The 24,973-nt window shown below is 41.9% G+C and overlaps 1 protein-coding gene across 2 annotated transcripts in view; it reads right to left on the reverse strand.

The window, feature by feature from the left end:
• DLG2 (discs large MAGUK scaffold protein 2) overlaps positions 1-24,973 on the reverse strand; it is a 581,213-nt gene that overhangs the window by 407,558 nt on the left and 148,682 nt on the right. For both annotated transcript variants that reach the window (XM_026651698.2, XM_026651699.2), the window contains exon 5: positions 16,766-16,935. In XM_026651698.2, the coding sequence (XP_026507483.1) occupies positions 16,766-16,935 (170 nt within the window). The remainder of the gene's footprint in view (positions 1-16,765; positions 16,936-24,973) is intronic.

A 24,973-nucleotide genomic window follows, 5' to 3' on the forward strand; every position in this document is an offset into this window, starting at 1 on the left:
GGGGGGGGGGGGGGCTGCGCACTCCGGCGGATCAAAGCAAGTTCGATATAACGCTGTTTCACCTATAACGCGGTAAGATTTTTTGGCTCCCGAGGACAGCGTTATATCGGGGTAGAGGTGTATTGTAATGACCAGTATAGACAGCACCACCATCAACAGGGGGTGTTATATCTTTATCTTAGTGATAACTTGTTGTGTTGGGAGGAGTGAGAATTACTAAGAAATTAAGTCCTGCCTTTGGTGCTGGGGTTGTTACTTGCAGTGTCCCAATAAATAATTTGAATTCTATGTCAGTATTACAATATGATCTCTACTGCCTTATTATACTGTAAAATGAAAACAGGAGAACAGCACTTGTTAGGTTTGCCACTTGTATTTCAAAAATCATCCTGATGTCAAAGGAAGATTCTGAAACCAACAGGACATCCACAGTCTATTTAAAAAAGTGTGAAAACACATTTAGGCCAGACAGCTTTGTTGCAAGCAGGAACAACTTCACTGAAGTCAACTGATTAACAATTGCTTACAGGCAGGGTTGAATTTGGCCAAATATAATGACATTTGGATGTAATTACCACACTCTGTTTGCATAATACTATACAATCACCATGTTCTGATGGCAAGGACACACTGAAGAAGAGACAGCCTTAAGTCTCTTTCCCCCCCTGAGAAAAATGCTAGGGTGTTGGAATGTAGCAAATATTGCAGCTATTTCATATTCTCGTATCAAAACCATTACCCTTTGCAAAAGTATTGTACAGGATTCTGTGTTTGACAAAGATGAAGCAATGCAGAGCATGACACTTATTCTTGGGATGCATGTTGTTTACTGAAGAACCAAAGCAGCATATCTACCATTTAGGACAGTAACTGCAATGGGCAGGTTTGCCTTCCACTCAGCCAAGGAACACTATTCCTATGGGCTGGTGAAGCAATAGTCTAGAAAACCTTCACACGCTCAAGAAAGCATATTTTCTTCAAACCACTTGACTGCTATTGTAATAAGCTGTGTAGTAGGCCTGCTTCACTTCTCCCCCGCAGACAGAAAATAGTCAGCCACAGGCTAGAGTGTCAGAGCAAAGGTGTCCTGTGTAATCAAAAAGCTATTTTCCTTTGAAATCACAATAAACAAGTGTTAGTTTTCTTTATAGAATGGAAGGAGGAGCCTCCCTGCTCTTTGAAAATTGGGAAGTATGTCACATCTGACAGTCTGGGCAGATCAGTTGTAAGATTTTGGTGCCCAAAGGAGATAAGTGGGCTAATGCATTTTTTGTTCCATGAGACACCGCATAATGAAGAGAATGGTGTTACAGACCTACTCCTAATCAAACTGGAGGATATGATTTTAAGTCTGACGAAAACAAAGGAACTTATATCACCCACCTCTTTTTATTCCCACTATTCACTAGGAGCAATAATGTATTAAAATAACAAAACTACAACTAGTTCTATTAAAGAGACTCTCAATTTAGGGATATCAATTCAGTGCCGCTGGCAGAAACTAACCTGATAGGCATGGTCTCTTGCAAGATAGAAAAGTCTAATGTGAGAAGTCATGCCTATCAGTGAAGTATAGTTCTAGGCGATGGTGCTGAATCGATATACTAAAACTGGGACAGTCTGTAATGTGACTAGCTGGAGCATTTGTTCTTGCTTGTATTAAATTGGGATCCACTAAAGTAATGAAATCCCATAGCCAAATGTTGTGGCTGTATGCCTTGTGTAGTATTTTTTTTTCAGTTCCAATTGTGATAGGTTTTATAAGACAAAGAAATAAGGGAAGGTGGCCGCCCTATCCCCTGGCCCGGTGTTAATTGCAATCTCCCCTCTAAGTAGTTGATGACTCATGCTATTGTTCTGAATAGCAGTTAGGGAAGGTTTGCCAGCCTCTTAATTTGTTGCACAGCTCTTGCTTTAAAGTTGCTCTACCATGCTCTCTGTATTATGTCCGGAGACAACAGGAACGGAGCAGGGAAGAGAAAGCAGGAGTTAATTCACAGGAGGAGAGGGGAAGCTGATGAGACGTTTCTAATCCCGTCTTTGGGCATGAACTGGACCTTGAATTTATTCTTATACTGAAATGTAAGGCTGATGCCCTCAGGCTACACAACAATTTACAAATGTGGCCAAGAATGAGTTCTGGGAAGAAGCAGAGCTGGCCAAACAGAGTCGCCAGGTGTCCGGTTTTTGACCATTAAAGGTCTGGTCAGTGGCGCATCAGGACTAAGGGAGGCTCATTACCTGCCGTGGCTCCAGGCGGCTCCCAGAAGCAGCGGCATGTCCCACTTCCGGCTCCTATGCTCCCCTGCCCCAAGCACCGTCCCTGCAGCTCCCATTTGCCGGAAACTGTGGCAAATGGGAGCTGTGGGGGCAGCGCCACCTTGATCCTGCACCTCTGAACCCCAGCCCTGATTCCCCTCCTGCCCTCCAAATCCCTCAGTCCCAGCCCGCAGCACACTCCTGCTCCCCAAGTCCCTCATGCCCAGCTCCACCCCAGAGCCTGCACCCCCAGCTGGTGCCCTCACCCCCTCCCTGCCCCCTGAGCCAGCCCGGTGAAAATGAGCGAGTGAGGGTGGGGAGAGCAAGTGATGGGGGGAGGCGTGGCCTTGGATAAGGGGCGGAGCCTCAGAGGAGGAGCGGGGCAGGGGGTGAGGCAAGGGTGTTTGGTTTTGTGCGAGTAGAAAGTTGGCAACCCTATGGCCAAAGCTCGTTAAGTCAGAATAGCTGGCAGCTCCTTAGCTGACTACTAAGCACAATGCTACCATGAAAAGATTCTTCTTGTAATTTATCCCCAAAGATCAACTATTTAATTTCTTTTACTATGGTAAAAATACACAGCTACAGGTACTGTACATATACTGCAGTAGGAGGACTAGAAAACGTTTATCAGTTTTAAGTGGTATAATCAATTAACCATATATATCAGTGGTGGGAAACCTACAGCCCGCAGGCTGCACATGGCCCATCAAGGTAATCTGCTGGCGAGCCGCGAGACAGTTTTACATTGACCGTCCGCAGGCACGGCCACCCGCAGCTCCGAGTGGCCGTGGTTTGCCATTCCCGGCCAATGGGAGCTGCGGGAAGCGGCAGCCAGCATGTCCCTACGGCCCGCACCGCTTCCTGCAGTTCCCATTGGCCAGAAACAGAGAACCGTGGCCACTGGGAGCTGCGGGTGGCCATGCCTGCGGACGGTCAATGTAAACAAACTGTCTCATGGCCTACCAGCGTATTACCCTGACGGGCTGCGTGTGGCCAATGGGCCACAGGTCGTCCACCACTGATATATACAGATGACAAAAATTACAGCAGCTATTAATGTTGATCTGATAACTACACATTTTAGAGGTCTCTGATGCATGTTTGGGCCGATATTCTCAAAAGCAGTCACCACTTTTGAGTACTTTCATTGCCCAACTTGAGATACATTAGACCTGATTTTCATAAATGCCGAGCATCAGTAGCTGTAATTGAAATTAGTGACCACTTTTAAAAATATGGCTATTGATATTAAGGAGCTAAGAAGTATATTTTCGAGGAGAGAAAGTCTCAAACTGTGCTCTGTGAACAACCATAGATCCACAGTGCCTTTCCTGATATTCCCCAGACTGACACATTATGAACCACTTAAAATAAAAACATTCATATTTCTGGAGTCCCAGTTCAGTGCCTTACTCATAAGACTCAAATCCCAATCCTCCGTATGTATGATCAGGAATGTAGGATTTTGTTCAAAATTGCAAAGACTCTATTGTTCCAAATGATTTCAACAAAACAATATAAATCTTGTTTTCAACCTGAAATTCAAAGCAAATTTTAGAGGGTAGAAATCATCACAAACCAGAACTAAGTATCTATTTGTACAACGCCCTCCAAACTAAAACTGCTAAGGGTTGCCAAGGTGCATTCAATGCCCAATACTACTGAACCTACAACTGCAAGAAAAATGACTTTGAACAGGAAATAACTATGAGGTAATGGTGTTGACATTTTCATGGTGACCACTGTATTTGCTGCTATCTGAGGTACAGTGAGAGTACCCTTTAAATCTGGCTTTGTAGCTAAAAATGATAGGATTTCTTTTTTAACTTACTACTGTATTTACAAAAACAAAAAGGCCCAATCCTGCAGGTTTTACAGAAATAAAATTTTAAATGAAGCCAGTGGGAGCTGTGTCTTAGTCGAGGCTGCAAAAATAGGCTCACTCCACAATGATACTACACTTTCTTCACACCACAGAAGGGACTCTCAACAATTTTCTACAGTATTCTGTGAACTCTGAGTACAAGCAATCTGCAAACTACAAAACGAATCTCAGAAAAGGTTAGCAACACAATGTAATTCCATACAGCCCTTCATTTATGCAGAAATATATTTAGGAGAGACGGTACTACAACAGAAAGATCCTAAACCATCTAAGAATTATTTTTTACAGTGCAAATCTATCCCAAGTACATCATCCAGGGAATGTGCACTAAGAGAAGCAAATAGCCCCAAGGGAACAGGGAGATTAGAAGAGCCCTACATTATGTTCAATTCACTATGGTCTTCTACTCATTCTGAGTGGAAGACCACTTAAAATGGGTCATACTAGTTTAACAGATCATCCAGAAAGAATTCTTGAAAGAAAAAAAATATTGAAGGCACATTTCTGTGGAAGTCTACAGAAAAAAAAAGGGTACTATTGTCTAGTTAGAGAGTGGATCCATACCACATATACCATACACAAGTAAAACAAATCAACAAGTATAGTGTGACTTCAAAAGAAAGTTTGTAGAATCTCATTGTTTAGAGAGAACAAATAAAAATGGATGTATTTTCCAGCAAGCAACATGGCATGAACCACATGAGGGAAAGTTAATCAACAAATAGAGATCAAAGACCAAACAAGACAGGCAACAGAGAGAGTAACATACATTCCCAGCATCTACACATAGGAAAAGAAAGGAGAATACAGCAGTAGCACATCACCATATGGGGGGCGGGAGGGAGAGGAATCTGATACATAAAGATGCAGTGGCCTAAACTGCCTGGAATAGCAACCCAATATCATGGGTAAAAAGGAAGAGAAAGCAAAGGAACTAAATACCTTTTTTGAAAGAGAATTTGATCTATCATATATCAAGTTGCCTCAGTGCAAGTCAGTGTTTTGGCCGGCACTACCACCAAGGTCAAGAATTTACCATTATGGCTGTATAATAGAACTTCACTAATTTGCAGTAATGATAGGAAGATTCACTGTGGATTCTTAGATATTGTGAATTAATACATAATTTCAAAACATACAAACAAAAGGATTGTTCAGAAGGAATTAAGGTTGGTTAAGTGTGACATCCCCCTGCAAATGCAAACTGTTCAAAGCAAGGAAGTGCAAAGTTATGGGACACCACTTAAGCATACCCCAGTAGTCCTTTAAAGACGCATCGTTCTGCAGTTAGCCTGGGTGATCAGCACCTGGGTGAACAACCATACTGTGAAACCCATTACTATGACCTCACTGGTGTATGCCCTCCAGTTCTGTGCGTTGCTAGGACTTTTGGAGGCACACCCTAGGTTCTCTGTGCAGCAGTAAGCTGAGCTGCTCTTTCTCAGTGCATTGTGGGAGAACTTTTCTGTCCTTCTGAGTACACGGGGGAATTGTGGGAAGGCATTGGAAGACTATTAGCCTGCTTCCTCAGGGCAAAGAGGGCTGGTTACCAGCCCAAATAAAAGCAGAACTGGGAACTGCTTTCATTCTAGATAAAAGGCTTTTGTGTGTGGAAAGCAGAGGGGCCAGAGCAACACCTGGGTAAGAGCCTGGGCTTGCTCTGCAGTGAAGACATACCCTTATACTGATGGTGACCACCTCTGCATATTCTCATTAATATTTTTTCCATCTCCAACAGGAACAGAAATATACTACACAGAACGTATTAACTTCCCTCAGACTCTAATGGGAAAGCTTAAACAATACCTCAGCAACAATAGCAAACGTTCAGCACTGACTCGCATACAGGTTAAGTGTGTACCACAGAATCATAGAATTGTAGGACTGGAAGGGACCTCGTGAGGTCATCGAGTCCAGTCCCCTGCACTCATGGCAGGACTAAGTATTATCTAGACCATCCCTGACAGGTGTTTGTCTAACCTGCTCCAATGATGGAGATTCTACAACCTCTCTAGGCAATTTATTCCAGTGCTTAACCACCCTGACAGTTGGGAAGTTTTTCCTAATGTCCAACCTAAACTGCCCTTGCTGAAATTTAAGCCCATTGCTTCTTGTCCTATCCTCAGAGGTTAAGAACAACAATTTTTCTCCCTCCTCCTTGTAACAATCTTTTATGTACTTGAAAACTGTTATCATGTCCCCTCTCAGCCTTCTGTTCTCCAGACTAAACAAACCCAATTTTTTCAATCTTCCCTCATAGCTTATGTTTTCTAGACCTTTAATCATTTTTGTTGCTCTCCTCTGGACTTTCTCCAATTTGTCTACATGTTTCCTGAAATGTGGCGCCCAAAACCGGACACAATACTTCAGCTGAGGCCTAATCATCACAGAATCAAGCAGAAGAATTACTTCTCCTGTCTTGCTTATAACTCTCGTGTCTTGCTTACAACACTCCTGCTAATACATCCCAGAATTATGTTTGCCTTTTTGTTTTTGTTTTTTGCCCAACAGTGTTATGCTGTTGACTCATCTTTAGCTTGTGATCCACTATGACCCTCAGATCTCTTTCTGTAGTACTCCTTCCTAGGCAGTCATTTCCCATTTTCTATGTGTGCAACTGATTGTTCCATCCTCAGTGGAGTACTTTGCATTTGTCCTTATTGAATTTCATCCTGTTTAATTCAGACTATTTCTCCAGTTTGTCCAGATCATTTTTGAATTTTAATCCTATCCTCCAAAGCACTTGCAACCCCTCCCAGCGCAGTATCATCCGCAAACTTTATAAGTGTACTCTCCATGCCATTTTCTAAATCATTGATGAAGATATTGAACAGAACAGAGCCCAGAACTAATTCCTGTGGGACCCCACTTGATATGCCCTTCCAGCTTGACTGTGAACCACTGGTAATTAATCTTTGGGAATGGTTTTCCAACTAGTTATACACCCACCTTATAGTAGCTCCATCTAGGTTGTATTTCCCTAGTTTGTTTACGAGAATGTCATGTGAGGCAGTATCAAAAGCCTTAAGCTATGTGTTTGTGAGGGAAGTATGCAGGGCTGGCACTTCCATTTAGGCGACCCAGGCGGTTGCCTAGGGCACCAGGATTTGGGGGGGGGCAGCATTTTGCCGCCCTTGGCGGCAATTCAGCAGCGGGGGGTCCTTCAGCGCTCCAGGTCTTCAGCGGCAATTCTGCGGCGGGTCCTTCACTCGCTCCGGGACCCGCCACCGAAGTGCCCCGAAGACCGGGAGCGTGGAAGGACCCCCCCGCCGCAGAATTGACGATGACGACCGGGAGCACGGAAGGACCCCCGCCTAGGGTGCCAAAAGCCCTGGTGCCACTCCCGGAAGTATGAGGTCATATGACCCCCCTGAATGAGTGTTATTTATTAGGGAGGTTTTATACCTGCTCTATACTCCCTTTGCACCAACACAGTCAGCACATAGGGGACATGTGGCAACCATGAAACTGAACCTCAGTGTTCAAACATTTACATCAGAAAGTATAACATTACTTCACTACCCAATAAGCACTTTGCTTTCTTACTGTTCCCTGTTGTCTTTTCTCCTCCTTTGATTACTTATTACTACAGCTAAGCAAATACACCTCTAGCCCGATATACCTCTGTCCTAGGGAGCCAAAAAATCTTACTGCGTTATAGGTGAAACTGCGTTATATTGAACTTGCTTTTATCCGCCGGAGTGCACAGCCCCGCCCCCCCCAGAGCGCTGCTTTATCGCGTTATATCCGAATTCATGTTATATTGGGTCGTGTTATATCGGGGTAGAGATGTAATTGATTTTTCAGTGACCAAAAAAAATCAGTGTTGGTTCAAAATGAATAGATTTTTTTTTTTTTGGTGTAATTTTCAATCTGGTCACCTAAAAAAAACAACCCTTTATTTGTTTTGAACCAACACTGATTTTTTTCAGTTTTTCTCAACAGTAAAAAAAAAGAAAAGAAAAGAAAAGAAAAGTCATTTGAATCAATATTTCTGAAATGCTACAAAATGAAATGTCAAAATGGTTTTAAGATTTTTAAAAATTTTGGTTTCACAGGGGTTATTTTTTTTGGCAGAAACTATTAGCCACATTTGTCAAAAATTGTCAGACCTGAACTTGTGAACAGTTTTGGTCCCCTGAAAAATATTTTGGGCAATTTTTTAAATCACCCCACTCTACTTATTACCTAAATTCTTATTTCACAATTTTTATTTGCATTGGATTGTACAAGAGAATTAGCATACTTCATTCCCTTCCCCCAGTTTTGTCTCATAACAAAAGGATTAGGCCAGACGTGCCCAAGCTTTGCAACACAAAGGTACACATTGACTTAGAAGCTTTACAATTAAATCCAAACCTGACGGGACCCAGCTACAAGTGTCAGATTCGATCAGGTCCGAAAACAACCTGACCGTCTCGGGTCGAGTCATCTCTGAACACCTCCTCATGCCCATGGCTTTAGCGCCGCTGCCGCTGTGTGCCCTGCTCCTGCTGGCCACTGCCACTTGCTGCACTGTGTGTGTTGTGGAGTTAGTGTGCTGGTAAGTCATAGCACTTCTCAATCCACTGCACATCCAGCAGAGCGAGGCAGCAGTGGCAACAGGAATGGGGCAGGTAGCTGTCACGTCAATGACATGAGTAGGAGGCAGCCGGAGACAGATCATGTGCCTGGGCCATGGGGAGCAGGAAGCCCCCACCAGGCTGAGCCCCAAGGATGTGGTGGCAGTGGTGGCACTGACACAGGTTCAGGAAGAAGGGTCGGGTTGGGTCAGGTCTGACAATGACTCGACACTCTTCGGGTTGGGTCAGCTGTGATCAGCTTGGGAGCAGGTCTAGGTCAGGATTTAAAATTAGGTCCAAGCAGACCTCTACATAGGCTACATGTCAGGAGCCTGAGAGCAACATTGAATGTATATTTAAATGTACTCACTAAGAAAAATAAAGGCATACAATTAAATGTTTTTTATTGGTCAAATTCAACCACAATGGGAAAAAATCCATTATGAGAGCCAATAGGAAGGAGTAATAGACCTAGACTTTGGCCTACTGGGATCCTTACTTCCAGTGGGTCTGCACCTTTCTAAGGGCACGTCTTCACTACCCGCCGAATCGGCGGGTAGCAATCGATCTATTGGGGATCGACTTATCGCGTCTAGTGAAGACGCGATAAAATCGATCCCCGATGGCTCTTCTGTCGACTCCGGAAATCCACCGCGGCAAGAGGCGGAAGCAGAGTCGACGGCGGCACGGCAGTGGTCGACTCGCCGCCGTCCTCACAGCCAGGTAAGTCGACCTAAAATACCCCACTTCAGCTACGCTATTCACGTAGCTGAAGTTGCGTATCTTAGGTCGACCCCCCCCCCGTAGTGTAGACCTAGCCTAAGATAGTGACTCAGAGGGCAGCTGGCAGGCTATATTTTCAACATTCTGTCAGTCCCAATTAGAGTACCTCATGGCCATTTAATATTATCTACTCATAGAAGGTGGGGGAAATCAACTCCATTTCTCTACTTTTTTATACTATATATTAAAAGTTGAGGTTCAGGTATTTAGCTCAAATGTTTATCTACAGATTTTCATATCTTCAGTTTTATTGAGATTTTTAAGCCCATGTAAAATTTCCAGAAGGAAGTATGCCCTTGTATTCCAGTTCACTAGTAAAACAAGGCCATTATTCTATTATCTTATACTTAGATTTTAAGCTCTTTGGGGGTCTATCCTGTGTTTGTACAGCATCTAGCACAAGGGGGACCTGATCCATGACTTGAGCGCCACTCCAATAATAAACAGGATCAATGGTGAATTAAAATACAAGAGCAGAAACTCAAGCCACCAGAATTTCCAGATGGCATAATCAGTTGTGTTTTACATTTATTTCTTATTTGCTATTTTTAATCTGCCATTTCTCCTCCCAGGTTTCCTGCTCTCATCTGTTTTTCATTATCTAAGCATCTTTTCTGCAGCTGTGTTATCTTCTAAACGTCTCATTTGCTACGGAAGTGAGGTCAGGAGTTTATTATGCTCCTGAAAATTTGTTTGAATAACAAACAAAAATGTATGATCCTGCACTGCTATAGTTACTGAAACTAATATTTTCTGTTTTTAAATTGGCTTTCTTTCTAGTGTATGACAGAAGGGCTTAAGCTATCAATCAAAACCCTTGTTATATATGCTCTGACACCATGTCTATGTATAACAAGGCGACCAACTGTCCGCTTAACAATGGTAGAATTCTACTATCTATAAATAAAAGATTCTTTAAATTACCGTTTTATCTGATTTAAAGGTTCTGTAAAGAAAGGAATGTGAAAGTACGTTGGCAAATGTGTCTAGAAAGAAGAGCTTCAGCAAGAACTTGACGCAAGGTTAACATCATTAGATAGCCATTTGGCCTATGTGTGATCACATCACTTGAGAAAAGCATTTGTGCTATGTTTGCTAATATACGGCAACATCATTGTGTGTACCATAGTTTAAAAGGTCTTGTAGGAAAAAAATGAAAATGGTATGTTTGCCTTTTTTTGTAGTTTTCTACATTTTATATTTACATAGAGTGAAGCAAGCCCTCAATGCCCTGGCTGAAACAGGTTTCCATCCATCCATGGCACTAGGAGTCTACACTACAATAAAACACCCGCAGCTGGCCTTGTCAGTTGACTTAGGCTGTGGGGCTATAAAATTACAGTATAGACATTCACGCTTGGGCAGGAGCCCAGGGTTCTGGGACCCTGCAAATTTCTCTATGAAAAAGGCTAACTTGAATAAAGCTCTTCTCCTTTTTCACCTTGACCTGACTTTCCCTGGGGGACTTTTCCTTCAGTAAATACAATATTCTGCAGTAGTTCTGCTTGCAGCACTCCCACTCGGTCAATGGGAGCTATGCCTGCAAAACAAGAACAGAATAATAAGTAGAGCCACTAAAGATAAGAAATCTACTGTGAGAACTCTCAATGCTCTCAATATTTCTGAGTTTTCTCATCTGAAGAAGTGATAGGTTTTACAAAAAATAATTACGCATAAGAGTAAAATTCCATGCAGGGTCCCAGAGCCGGTGCTCCAGCAGAAGCCGAGACGTCTACACTGTAATTTTATAGCCCCACAGCCTGAGCCGTCTACACTGTAATTTTATAGCCCCACAGCCTGAGCCCCGCCAGCATGAGTTAGCTGACTTGGGCCAGCCACGGGTGTTTTATTGCAGTGTAGACATATCCTGTGCGTCACAGTGGAATTTTACTTGTTGCTTGTTTTTTTATAAGCTTATTGAAATTAATGAACTTAGTGCTTCATAGGGATTCCTCTCTGTGTACAACCATGCTAATTACACAACTCAGCCTGCCTTTTCCATAAGACCCTAAGTAATATGGTACTCTCTACCTCCCCAAAACTGATTTGTTACTATATGCAGATGCAACAGAAACTTTCAGTGACAATAAGTAATGTGTGTGTTGCTAGGCATATGATGGGATTTTATGTGCTCTGCATTTTTAAATTTCTAGGACTCTGCTGTCTCCTGGAGGCAACTGTTATTGCACATTCTGTTCAAATACAGCCTGCTACAGAGAAGAGAAACACCTTGCTCCTTTTCTTGTTTTGTGGTTCTCTTTTGATCAAAAACTAATTCAGACTGAAAGTACATGGTTGCACTTTGTGTATGGAAAAATTAGGCAATAAGACCTTCATAGAGTGAAACAAAAGGCGCATCTATTTTTAAAGTCTTATATTTGCATCACAGTAAACAACTAACAGACCTGGATAATATACACATAGCATGTCTGGATATCAGAAAGACTAAGGCTGCAATCAGGGCATCATGGGCTTGCCTAGCTGATCCTTTAAAATTTGAAATAAAAATCAAAGTTAAACTTCTATCACTGATCAAGCACACAACAATTGTTTTGTTGTCAACAAAATATAAATTGTATGGAATGATCAAATAGCAAAGATTCCTGAAGACCCCAGAGATCCATAAAATTTCTTCATTTCAAAAAGCTTTACTCAATTATAAATAAATGGGTTTATATATTATAATTTTTGAACAGACAGGACACAAGGGAGAATGCTGCTAAAGTTTGTAATTCATTCCTCATAAGAAATAATCAGTTTGTTGCAAGGTCTCACAGAAAGCTATTTTACATGTACAATTACAAAGGCTGACCAAATACCATCTTAGACAAAGTGTTTAAATTTATGCACACTTGTTTCCTTGATACAAACACTGTGGTGTATACAGCTGTGACACTGATGATTAAAAAAAATAAATCCATTCTCATTGTCATTATTCTTGTTATGTTTCCATACACAGGAAAGAAAACACATACTTTCAATCCAGGGATAGAATTTTCAAACCATCTAAATCCCCTAGGAGCCTAATCCCATTGACTGTCAATCAGAAATAGATATTGTATGTGGGGACATATTGAATATATCTGCTCTGTAGGAGGCTGTAGCAACTGAAAAGAAACTGGTTGCTGAGCTCTAGGCCCAGGGAGAGTTCTGAAACAGACCAGTAGGAAACAGGGCCGGCTCTAGGTTTTTTGCTGCCCCAAGCTCCGAGAGCACTGCCCAAGCAAAACAAACAAACAAAAAGAATGGCCGGAATTCCGCCCCTGGAATTGTGCCGCCCCAAGCATGTGCTTGCTTTGCTGGTGCCTAGAGCCAATCCTGGTAGGAAATGCACTTGCACAGCATTTCATAAATAGCTGGTCTTTCATTTCCAGTAATAAACTTGTGTATTTGATTTATGTATTAGGGACAATTTCCTAACATATGATAAAGAAAAGATTCTGTAATGATCAGGCTTTTAAAACTCTCTCTCTCTCTGTACAGGCAGTCCTCGGACTTATGACACAATTGGTTCCTGAAAATTGTATCGTAAGTCAAAACATCGTAATCGCAATCCCCTCCATTGTGGGACCGAACGTCAAAGTCGAAACCAATTGTTGTAAGTTGAATCAGGGTGTCAATTCAGAAGCGTCGTAAATGCCGTTTGTCGTAAGTTGAACGTCGTAAAGTCGAGGACTACCTGTATCTTTATCAGAAGATAGCTCAAGGACATTCTAAACAATATTTTCAAAAAGGGGTGTGGCAAACTTCTGAATACACACAGAGTTTCTGTAACTACATAGGTATGGACCTGTTGGAAAATTGGACCTATCATGTTAATTAAATGATTAAAGGTTTTAAAAGCATACCTTAAGGTAGTAGACTCAAGAAGCTCAGTCTGTTTATCTTAAGAAAGAGAAGGTTCAAGGATGACTTGATCATTGTCTATAAGTAGCTACGCGGGGAACAAACTTAGCAGACAAATGTATAGCACAATCCAATGGCTGGAAGTTGAAGCTAAATAATAGGTAATTAACCACTGGAACAATTTAGCAAGGGTTGTGGTGGATTCTCCATCACTGGCAATTTTTAAATCAAGATTGGATGTTTTACTAAAAGATCTGCTCTATGAATTACTTTAAGGAAGTTATATGGCTGGTGTTGAACAGGAGGTCAGACTGTTCTTGGAATTTTGAAAAAATGCTAAACAGTTCAGAGGTATCCTTACTCATCTCTTTTGCAAATAGTCAAATTGAAGGGTTACATGGCTTCTTAATATATGTCGTGTACACTTATTTGTTTTGCATTTATAATATATTTGCAATATGCTGGCTTCCATTCTGCCCTCTATATGTGACACACAAATCCACATCTGATGCAAAATCATCAGCTTACATGCCAACCATCTCTAGTTAGATTAACTTTTGTAAAACATTTAAATCCCTCCAAAAAAATTCTCATAGTCCTATGTACTTCAGCTGAAAATAAATGCATGTATTTCCCTCTACAATTTTCCTTATTTATAGCTTTCAAACACTGACAAGTATGAGCTACTGCACATGCACATACAAGTACAGGAATTGATCATTCAGTGTAGGTGATGCTGCAGAGGGCAAGACTCAGTTTTGTGAGGTGCATTCTCAGCACAGTAGGTAATGAAGTCAGCAGTATATTGAAACAAATACACAAAAGGAGCATTTTTAAATATCTTTGCTATAATAGGTTTGACATCAGAACAGCCTTCTTGTCTGAAAACTAACAGTTTTTCTTGTTGAAAATAAGATAAATGATTATAAATCTCTTTGGGTATATAAATACTAAATGGTTTCTATGGTTTATAGCAATGATAGGAAAGCGTAATTCACAGACAAAGTACTTTCAGTGTGAATGGACAGAGCGTAGTGCCAGGGATAGATGTTAGCACTCAAGCCTACAAGCCAAGATCTTTAGATTCTATTCCCAACTTTAGAACTAACGTGCTGTGTGGCCTCTTGTAACTTCTGTGTCCTTCAGTTTACTCATCTGTACAATGGACATAACAGAGGTACACAGCTACCTCACAAGATCTGACTAATCGTTGATATAAGACTTTGAAATAATCAGATTAAAATTGCTACTATATGAAAATTAATACTAATTTCAAAAAATTTAACCAGCATATATATATTATTTTCCTCCTCTTTTCCTTCTTCCTCCTTCCTCTGTAATACATATGAAGCATACAAGCACATCACTTACAGCTCAAACTATAAAGCATAAAGACTTATTTTTTCCAAGAGCTGATTATTTACTTTAATTTTTTCAACCTGCTTTTCAGTTAACTTACTTTCAGTAATGCTAAAATGGAAATTTAAGAGACACCTAATTTAATAATACAATTCAATAGCTGGAGTATATGTCTGCAATAAATTACATATTCATTAACTAGAACCATCAAATCAATACTTATAAAACTAAGAGGTAAAAAGTTCTTCATTTGTCGTAAAAGCTTTTTTCATATTGACTCTGTTCTGTAACAAACATAAAACAAAATTGTTCTAGGCACACAACGAAAATGAAAATCTTGCAAGAATTTTTTTAATAAAGTGCTAGCATCTCATTTCCATTTCCACAATGCAGCCACTGTTACAGTAAAACTAAATTATTTCTGTCTCATCAAAAGCTTAAAGGATGTGTTATGTTTAGTTTCTTTAGGTTACTCAAGATAACAGTTGCACTGTACATTTGTTTAATTCAAAATTCTTTAAAACACTGCTTCCTGTACTGTTCCAATTTAACATGTACATATAAAGTCTCCCAGCATAGACTGCTTTGAATTTGAAAGTCAATTTTGTATTATAACATTCTGGATTCTTAGGGCTAAATTCTTCCCTCAGATGCACATTTAAATGTACCTTACTGTTTGGCAATAGTAAGCGGTGAACCATATAGTGTTGAAGTCCAAGTATCAAATGCTTGTGATATTCCTAATATGGAGGTACTTACAATATGCAGGACTTTATGCTATTTTTTACAGAACATTACAAAATTTCTCAGTAAACAAATAAAATTCACTAATACTGTCATACCAGCTTCCAGAAACACGAATTCTTTAAAGATGAGATGAGATCTAATGAAAGCCAGTGAAAAATCATTTTATTTCCAAACTATCCAATGAATATGTCAGACTTTGTTTCACCTGACTCATTCATTATTACTAAAGACATCTATATAAAAAAAAACAATCATGGAGCCATGTGGTCTGATGGAAAATCTCCACTGAAGTGATTGGAGCTATCCTAGAAATGAATTAGGCCCCTTATTGACTAAGAGTTCATTGGTATCTGCTGCCTATTCTCCCCACTCCCCCAGTGAAAGTAACAGTTCTGTTTGTGGTATTATTAGCCATGGAAAATAAGGTAGTTTCAAAAAGATGCTTTTCAGGTGGGAAGGAGCATTAGGATCAAATGAGCGCTTAAGAAAGAAAGGTCTTGTTTTCATGCAAATACCTTTAGTAAGAAGAAAGGGGGAAAGAGTAATGCTGAAAGTTTTACATATGAGCAGAATTGCTTCTAAGAAATATTTTATTTTCAGGTTTTTTATGAGATCCTGCAGTTTACACCAAAGTTTTCACAATGTCCAAAGGGCTCCTTCACCAGCCAGAGGGTTTAGCTAGTGAAGACAAAGTGATTTAAGCCTGTGTGCAGGGAAGGTTTTATACTACATTTCCATGGCAACTTGATGAGGAGAAAAATAGCGTATTCAAGGACAAGTGAGCTATCTTGCTAGGACAGTCTGTTCTCTCTCTTATTCTTTCAACTGTAGCTTTGGGAGAGAGAAATGTAGGGGAAACTCTGGAAGGAGAAGTTGGGGGATGGTCATATGGCCTTTTGAACGAAGGGGAATTAGAGAAAACCATATCCAACAACATCCTAAATGAAAGGCAGATGCTGGAGCTGGGGAGAAGGTTTGGAAGAAGGAGGGCTGCCTGACAGCTCACTGGCTGACACCTCTTCTGTCCTTCCTTTGCAAGCACTGAGCTATCTTTGCAATCATTACCATCTAAAACAGACCAGCTGCCCAAATTCCCTCTATACTGAATATTAGATTCCAGTGCTCTCATCAACAGCTGCAGGGAAAACAGGCAACTGAACTCAGACAGTGACAGTCCAAAACAATTTCATTTCAGCTCTCAATATACGTCAGCACAGCCAGATTCCAAAACATCAGACTGAGGTGCCAGTTACACAATGATGAAGAGTTTAGTTATGCATCAAGAACGAAATGTCAAAATGTGGGTTCTCTTTTACATATTTACCTTTAGGGCCTTTGAACAATTGGATTTCTACAACCGTCTCCAGAATAGGTCTCCTTCGACGAACATACAATCGCACAATAGAACCAGCCTCTTTTAGTGCTTCTACTGCTTTGCTGTGAGAGACCTCTGATACATCAGCCTCATTCACCCGCAAGATACAATCATTGACCCTGCAAGGAAAGAAAAAACAGACTTAGAGAATGTTGCATTTGTTATTTTGAAATTGAGCAGAATGTGCTTCATCAGAACTATTATAAAATGAACATAGGTTAATAGGAAAAACAATGAGGAGTCCTTGTGGCACTTTAGAGACTAACAAATTTATCTGGGCATAAGCTTTCATGGGCTAAACCCCACTTCATCAGAGGCATGGAGTGGAACATGCAGTAGGGAGGTATAAATACATAGCATATGAAAAGATGGGAGTTGCCTTACCAAGTGGGGGGTCAATGCTAACGAGCCAATTTAATTTAAGTTGGAAGTACGTAATTCTCAATAGTTGACAAGAAAGGGTGGAAATCACTTTTGTAGTGTTAATGAGCCAGTGTAAACAAGGTGGGGATGTTTGTCAGGTCACAGATTTAGTGTGATGCATTTCTCTGATTAACAGTGGGAAAATGACACACCTGATTGTATTTGCCAGCCTGTCTGATCATCTACAGATATGAACTGCTGCTTCCTAGTATAAGCGCTTTGGGGAAACTACTGTCTTTTTTCTGTGTTTGTAAACCTCGTACAATGGGGGGCCTGGTCCATGACCAGCACTCCCAAGTGCTAGAGCAAAACAAATGAAGAATAAACTTCTTCTCTGGCTCACTTTCCTCAAGGTAGGCCACTTCCCAGCTCTATTCTAACAAGGTAGTCTTATGTTAATGTAATTTTGTTAAAGAGCTCATGCTATGTTATCAGTACTATGCTTATTCTTAAGGAAAACAGTTATTTAAATATACACAAGGCAATCACTTTTGCTTTATTCAAATACCTCCTTAAAACTTTTTTCATCAGGAAGGCCCACCAGTGATATCACTTACATTAAAAAAATCTCATCACACATTGTAGTGAGGCAGCATGGCCTCCCTCCGAGACTGAGGGGGAGAAACCACTCTCTAACTGCTGGTGGGTGGAGCCAGGCAAGCAATGCCAGAAGTAGAGGGGCACAGGAAGTTTAAAAGATGGGCCCTGCAGCTCAGTTATGCAAGAGCTGGGGAAGGAAGACCACTGCCGAGCCCTGCAGCCAAGACTGAGCTCTACATTGCTGAGAACCCAGAGGAGGAGCCGGGACTGCTGACTGACCAGTACCTGGAGGAGCTACTGGGACTGCCGCTGGCCATATACCCTGGGGAGATGGAGGAACCCCAGGAGATGGAGGTACACTTCAAAGGGGTAGTAGGAAGTAGCCAAGGGACACCAGACATTAGTCTGGTTGTGTTGCCAGAGTCTAGGTCAGCGTGTTTCAGTGGGATCCCCACTAACCCAGTGGCAGAACCCTCAGGTTCCTGTCAGAGCCCTGGTCTGGAACCCGGTGGAGGAGGGTGGAACCCCTGCTGCTGCCAGCCCCCCACACTGGGGTGAGAGCCTACCTACCCTAGGCTGGATGGCCTGTGTTGGCTATTTGCTCAGCCCCTGCTCCGAGGGCCAGAGCCCCTAAACTGCTTGTTGCTCAGTCCCTGCCCAAATTGAACTATTGTACCAATGGCTCATTGTCAAAAAATAAACATGTAACCTTAACATCCGGGACCAATCTTTCCTCTGTCATCTCCATGTCACAATTCAGGGCAACTACACTTGTATTCCCCCATGTGGTCCCTCGAGAGAACCCATTCTAGGCTCCCAGCTCCTCAGCCATCGCCTCTCTTGGATGGAGACCAATGTGTCTCTCCCTCCCAACTGAGTTTTTTCCAGGATCCACAGTTTTCTACCTACACTGTGATATCCCTAACAAGCCAGGCTGCCTAAACACACCAGCATCTGCACTTTGCTTTCACTTTGAACAGCTGTAATAAGCAGACATTATAAACTACCACAGAGCTCTTTATAAGCAAACATATTTATTTTAAGGTGAAAGCATTACAGAGAAAAACATTAAAAACAATAAAAGGCCCTACCCACAAGCTAATAAGCTTACCAAACATCACACCCCAACAAGGGCTCTTGTTGGAATCAGTCCTTCAAACCTCACAAAGGGTTTTTCCTGTGGCTACAAGCTCATAACAGCCTTGGCTCAGAACCAGAACCACCATAAATAGTTTAGTCCAGAGATCGGCAACCTTTGGCACGGGCCAAGGGATGTGCTGGCTGCCGCTTCCCGCAGCCCCCTTTGGCCTAGAGCAGCGAACCGCGGCCAGTGGGAGCTGTGATCAGCCAAACCTGCAGACGTGGCAGGTAAACAAATGGGCCCGGCCCGCCAGGGTGCTTACCCTGGCGAGCCGCATGCCAAAGGTTGCCGATCCCTGGTTTAGTCTTTTCTTTATAGAGTTTGGGACACTTCTCAGGGCCCACTTCAAAAGGCAGGGTTTTTGCATAACCCAGGTTAGGGTATGTGTGTTCACCTCCCCCTAGATATATCCCAGGAAATCCACTTCACACCTATTATTCCAAAAGTCCATGCTTGTCTGTCACATGGTTCAATATAGTCCTTTGATCATCCATCCTCACAATAATATATAATCTTTGTGTTTAATAAAATGGACCCTAGAGGTACTTAAACTTAATTCAGTAGGTTTTTCCAAAGATATTGCAGGCAGCTTCCATTTCTGTCACACCTCACCCCACAGTTTTGTTGCTCTTTACTGGTCATTGGGTGCAATTAGATTGTATGTGCTTTCGGGCATGCACCTTGTGCAACATACAGCTACTGTGAGTTAACTAGCCCCATTTTATGTGGTGAAGATATACATAAATAATAACACGCAAGCAACAGAACTAACTGAAATGACAGTACTCGAAGAAAATAAAGAAAGCAGATAATATGCCAGTATTCTACATACTTTTATATATGAAGTTTCACTCTGGACTCAGGGTATTCCTTTAACGCAATACATCTGTGAAGCAGGATATCCTATCACAGACTCAAGAGTTCTAGTTTGCTGAGGGGAATATAAAGTCATAGCCAAAGCATAAATGAATTTCCAGGGAATTATTTAGACTAATTCTGAAAGAGCAGAAATTTTGTGTTCTACAAGATTGTTATAAAAAGCCTTGGAAACCGAAGACATATTGTGTTAAGTTTTTGGAAGAAAGAAGAGATACAGAAGAAAACTTTGATAATTTTCTATTGGTACAACTGGGAAACAAGATAAACAATTAAAAGTCTCCTTATAAAGAGTTATGTATCTAAAACAGCAAACATACAATTTTAGGCTGCATTAATAGAGGCATAGCATGCAAGTCATGAGAGGTGATATTACTGCTCTACTTTGCACTGGTGAGGCCTCAGCTGGAGTACTGTGTCCAATGTTGGTCACCGATGTATACAAAGGATGTACAGAAAATGGAAAGGATCCAGAGGTAAGCAACAAAGATGATCACAGGGATGGAATGCAAGGCATATGAGCAAAGGATGAAGGAACTGGATATGTTTCATAGAAGATTACGGTTGGAAGAGACCTCAGGAGGTCATCTAGTCCAACCCCCTGCTCAAAGCAGGACCAACCCCAACTAAAACATCCCAGCCAGGGCTTTCTCAAGCCGGGCCTTCAAAACCTGCAAGGATGGAGATTGCACCACCTCCCTAGGTAACCCATTCCAGTGCTTCACCACCCTCCTAGTGAAATAGTTTTTCCTAATATCCAACCTAGACCTCCCCCACTGCAACTTGAGACCATTACTCCTTGTTCTGCCACCACTGAGAACAGCGTAGCTCCATCCTCTTTGGAACCCCCATTCAGGTAGTTGAAGGCTGTTATCAAATCCCCCCTCACTCTTCCCTTCTGCAGACTAAACAATCCCAGTTCCCTCAGCCTCTCCTCATAAGTCATGTGCCCCAGCCTCCTAATCATTTTCATTGCCCTCCACTGGACTCTCTCCAATTTCTCCACATCCTTTCTGTAGTGGGTGGGGGGAGGGGGGCACAAAACTTGACACAATACTCCAGATGTGGCCTCACCAGTGCCGAATAGAGGGGAGTAATCACTTCCCTCGATCTGCTGGCAATGCTCTTACTAATGCAGTCCAATGTGCCGTTAGCCTTCTTGGCAACAAGGTCACACTGTTGACTCTCATTCAGCTTCTCATCCACTGTAATCCCCAGGCCCTTTTCTGCAGAACTGCCGCTTAGCCAGTTGGTCGGCAGCCTGTAGCAGTGCATGGGATTCTTCCATCCTAAGTGTAGGACTCTGCACTTGTTCTTGATTGAACCTCATCAGATTTCTTTTGGCCCAATCCTCTAATTTGTCTAGGTCACTCTGGACCTTATCCTTGCCCTCCAGCATATCTACTTCTCCCACCAGCTTAGTGTCATCCGTGAATTTGCTGAGGGTGCAATCCATCCCATCATCCAGATCATTAATGAAGATGTTGAACAAAACCGGCCCCAGTACTGACCCCTGGGGCACTCCGCTTGATCCTGGCTGCCAACTAGATATCTAGCTGTTGATCACTACCCATTGAACCCGACAATCTAGCCAGCTTTCTATCCACCTTATAGTCCATTCATCTAATCCATACTTCTTTAACTTGCTGGCAAGAATACTGTGGGAGACAATATCAAAAGCTTTGCTAAAGTCAAGGTATATCATGTCCACTGCTTTCCCCATATCCACAGAGCCAGTTATCTCATCATAGAAGGCAATCAGGTTGGTCAGGCATGGTGAATCCACGTTGACTGTTCCTGATCACCTTCCTCTCCTCCAAGTGCTTCAAAATGGATTCCTTGAGAACCTGCTCCATGATTTTTCCAGGGACTGAGGTGAGGCTGACTGGTCTGTAATTCTCTGAATTCTCCTTCTTCCCTTTTTTAAAGATGGGCATTATATTTACCTTTTTCCAATCATCCGGAAGCTCCCCCGACCGCCATGAGTTTTCAAAGATAATGGCCAATGCTCTGCAATCACATCAGCCAACTCCCTCAGCACCCTCGAATGCATTGCATCTGGCCACATGGACTTGTGCATGTCCAGCTTTTCTAAATAGTCCTGAACCTGTTCTTTCACCACTGACAGCTGCTCACCTCCTCCCCATACAGTGCTGCGCTGACCTTGTCTGTGAAGACCTAGGCAAAAAAGTAGTGAGTACTTCAGCTTTTTCCACAGCATCTGTCACTAGGTTGCCTCCCCCATTGAATAAGGGTCCCACACTTTCCCTGACCTGTATAGTTTGGAAAAGAGGAGATTAAGGGGGGATATGATAGCGGTCTTCAGATACTGGAAAGGCTGCCATAAAAAGATGGAGAAAAGTTGTTCTCACTTGCCACAGAGGGCAGGACAAGAGGCAACGGGTTCAAAATACAGCATAGAAGATTTCAGTGCTTTATTTGTGCCAGGGCCGAGCACTGGCACCTCTAGGCTTGGCAGTTCATCAGGGCCGGCTCTAAGTTTTTTGCCGCCCCAAGCAAAAAAAATTTTGGCTGCTCCCCGTCCCAGCCCTGGGCTCCTCGCCGCACCCCCCTGCCGCCCCAGCCCTGGGCTCTTCTTCACCACCCACACCCCCCTGCCGCCCCAGCCCTGGGCTCTCACCCCCCCGACCCGCACCCCCCTGCCGCCCCAGCCCTGGGCTCTCATCCCCCCAACCGCACCGCCCTGCTGCCCCAAAAACAAAGGGGTTTCAAGTTATTCTATGCTATAAGCTTGCATGTTGCAAATTTTTCCATAGTATAGTGAATGCCCTAATAACTGTTGGCTATTCTGGGGTGGTTCTGTCTCAGTCTCTCCTGCTGGAGTTCTTCTACTGAGGATAAATTACTTACTGAAGCAAGGAGTTGAACCTGGGTCTCCCACATCCTAGGAGAGTCACTTGCTCCAACAACTCCAACAGGAGAAACTGAATGTATGTCCCTGTGGTTAGGGCATTCACCTAGGACATGCGAGAATGATAGAGCATAGACTGAACATAGGTTTCCCATCTTCCAGGTGACTGCTATAACCACTAAGCTATAGAGGCAGTCCATCTCTCTTGCCTGATGAATATTTAATAATTTATACAAAATGGAACAGCTACAACAGGAGAGAGACAGAGAGCCCCACTCCAGCATAGCCTTGTGGTTAGCACATTCCCCTAGGATGTCTGAGACCCCACTCCCTGTTCTGCCATTTTCCTAGATCCCAGGTGAGTGCCCTAACTTCTGGGTGGGAAGAGAGAGGGGCATGTGCAGATTTCTTCAGGATGTTTTGACTGTATGAAGGTCATGAGATGGTTAGTTAACACTGTACTTCCTGAAATTCACTAAGATCATTATGCAGTTAAAAAAATTGAACATTACCTAATTCCCCTTAAAATTAAACAAGTTTATGGTACAAGATAGGCAAATGCTGGTGAGAATGTAAATAAAAGGGAGGATTTCTCTATATATAGTGGATTTGCCCCAAAACTAAGACATTTTGGAAAGCCACTGGAGACTCCATAAGGGAGATAACATGATGTCAGCTGTCTGATAACGCCTTAGTATTTTTATTAAATTGTCCTGAAAACACTGTGTCTTCTAAAAGCCATAAAGAACTGATCACTCACCTCCTAGTTGCTGTTGGAATTACTATAGCAAAATAGTGGAAAATGAGTGACTCCCCAAAATGTATTGACTGCTATTAAAAAGCGTGGGAAATTCTGGTATCAGAAAAAATAACTCATCATGTCAGAGTTTTACAGGGGAAAAGGAAAAAAAAAGATGACTTAGAAATCTGGTGGACCTTTTTGGAATTTGCTGGAAGAGGGCCATTGCTTGCCATTGAACCTGACAGTTTGAGAACTTTCTTTGAATGCTAAGGAAGGGAGATAAACCCTTTCAACAACAGTTACATTCCTGCGCATAGAAAAGCCAGGCAGTATACATGCACATAAGATTACAAACCCATCTGTTGAGCGCGTGAATACCAGCTGCAAGGGTACAATCAAATCAGCCAAATAAGTTTCCCAAACACAGACGCTGGGTTGAAGGTCACTCCTGCCTCGTTGCCAATGGAAACAGTGTGCCGTAACCATGGCTAACAATTGGGGAGCTATACATCCCCACAGGATAGAGTTTGCATAGAGTTTTGATAAAACTACTAACAGACAGGTTAAACATGAATATTTAAGAAAAGCAGATGATTGGTCCTAAACATCAGATAGTGAAAGGCACTATCAACTGACAAGAGAGAAGAGGAAGAGGAAGCAGAGAAAATGATCAATCATAGTATGTGATCAGTATCATAACGCTGAAGGAAGTGATTAGTAGCAGGTCTCTTTAATACAGTTTAGAGACTCCATACGTCAGTTTATAACTGTGTATTTGTGTGATACTAGTTTATCTCTATGTTGTAAAGCCAAGTTTATAAGATTTCTGTTATAAAAGAATGGATGTTAAATAAAATAAAAATATGAACATAACACTGAATGTGTTTTCAAACACTGGCAATTTATGGAGACTGGAAGATACAAAAACAACAACTAAATCACAAGTGAGATGAGCAGAGGATACGGTAGAGAAAACTATGAAAGTTAAAACACCACCTCGCAACATGGAATAGGATGTTTTTTTAACATCTTTTGAAATCAATTTTTTACAGAAGGTTTTCAGGGCAAATGCTTTGGGTATTTGTGTGTACATGAACACACAAATGGAATAGGAGTTTGCTAGGATGACAAATACTTTTCATCATTTATAATTGTGCTGTGTCTAGCACAATGAAGCCCAACCTACAGCTATATAAATGTTAAACAACAAGAAGCACCTTAGCAAAAAGTTGGTTAGTTTCAATTTGCAAGTATGCTATACAGAGTCCAGGATGTTGAGCTTTAAACTCTGATTATTTAGAGTCACAATTAATGTCAGTCATTGTGAATTGGTCTCCAAACTATTCTCTCAGCTTATTGAAATGTTCATATTACTCATGTTCATATAGGAAATCTGTATTGCACAAAGCTAAAACCTTCCTACATGCCTTTATGTGCTATGCATTTTATAGATGTGAAGGTCAAAATACCAGGCAGAGTATTAATACTGAGCCAACAATGACTATACAGCCTAATCTAAGACAGGAACACACAGGTCCAACCGAACAAAATAGATAGAGTTTG

The sequence above is a fragment of the Terrapene carolina genome, unplaced genomic scaffold (assembly GCF_002925995.2).
Source record: "Terrapene carolina triunguis isolate 2854851 unplaced genomic scaffold, T_m_triunguis-2.0 Scaffold97, whole genome shotgun sequence".
NCBI classification, from domain to species: domain Eukaryota; kingdom Metazoa; phylum Chordata; order Testudines; family Emydidae; genus Terrapene; species Terrapene triunguis.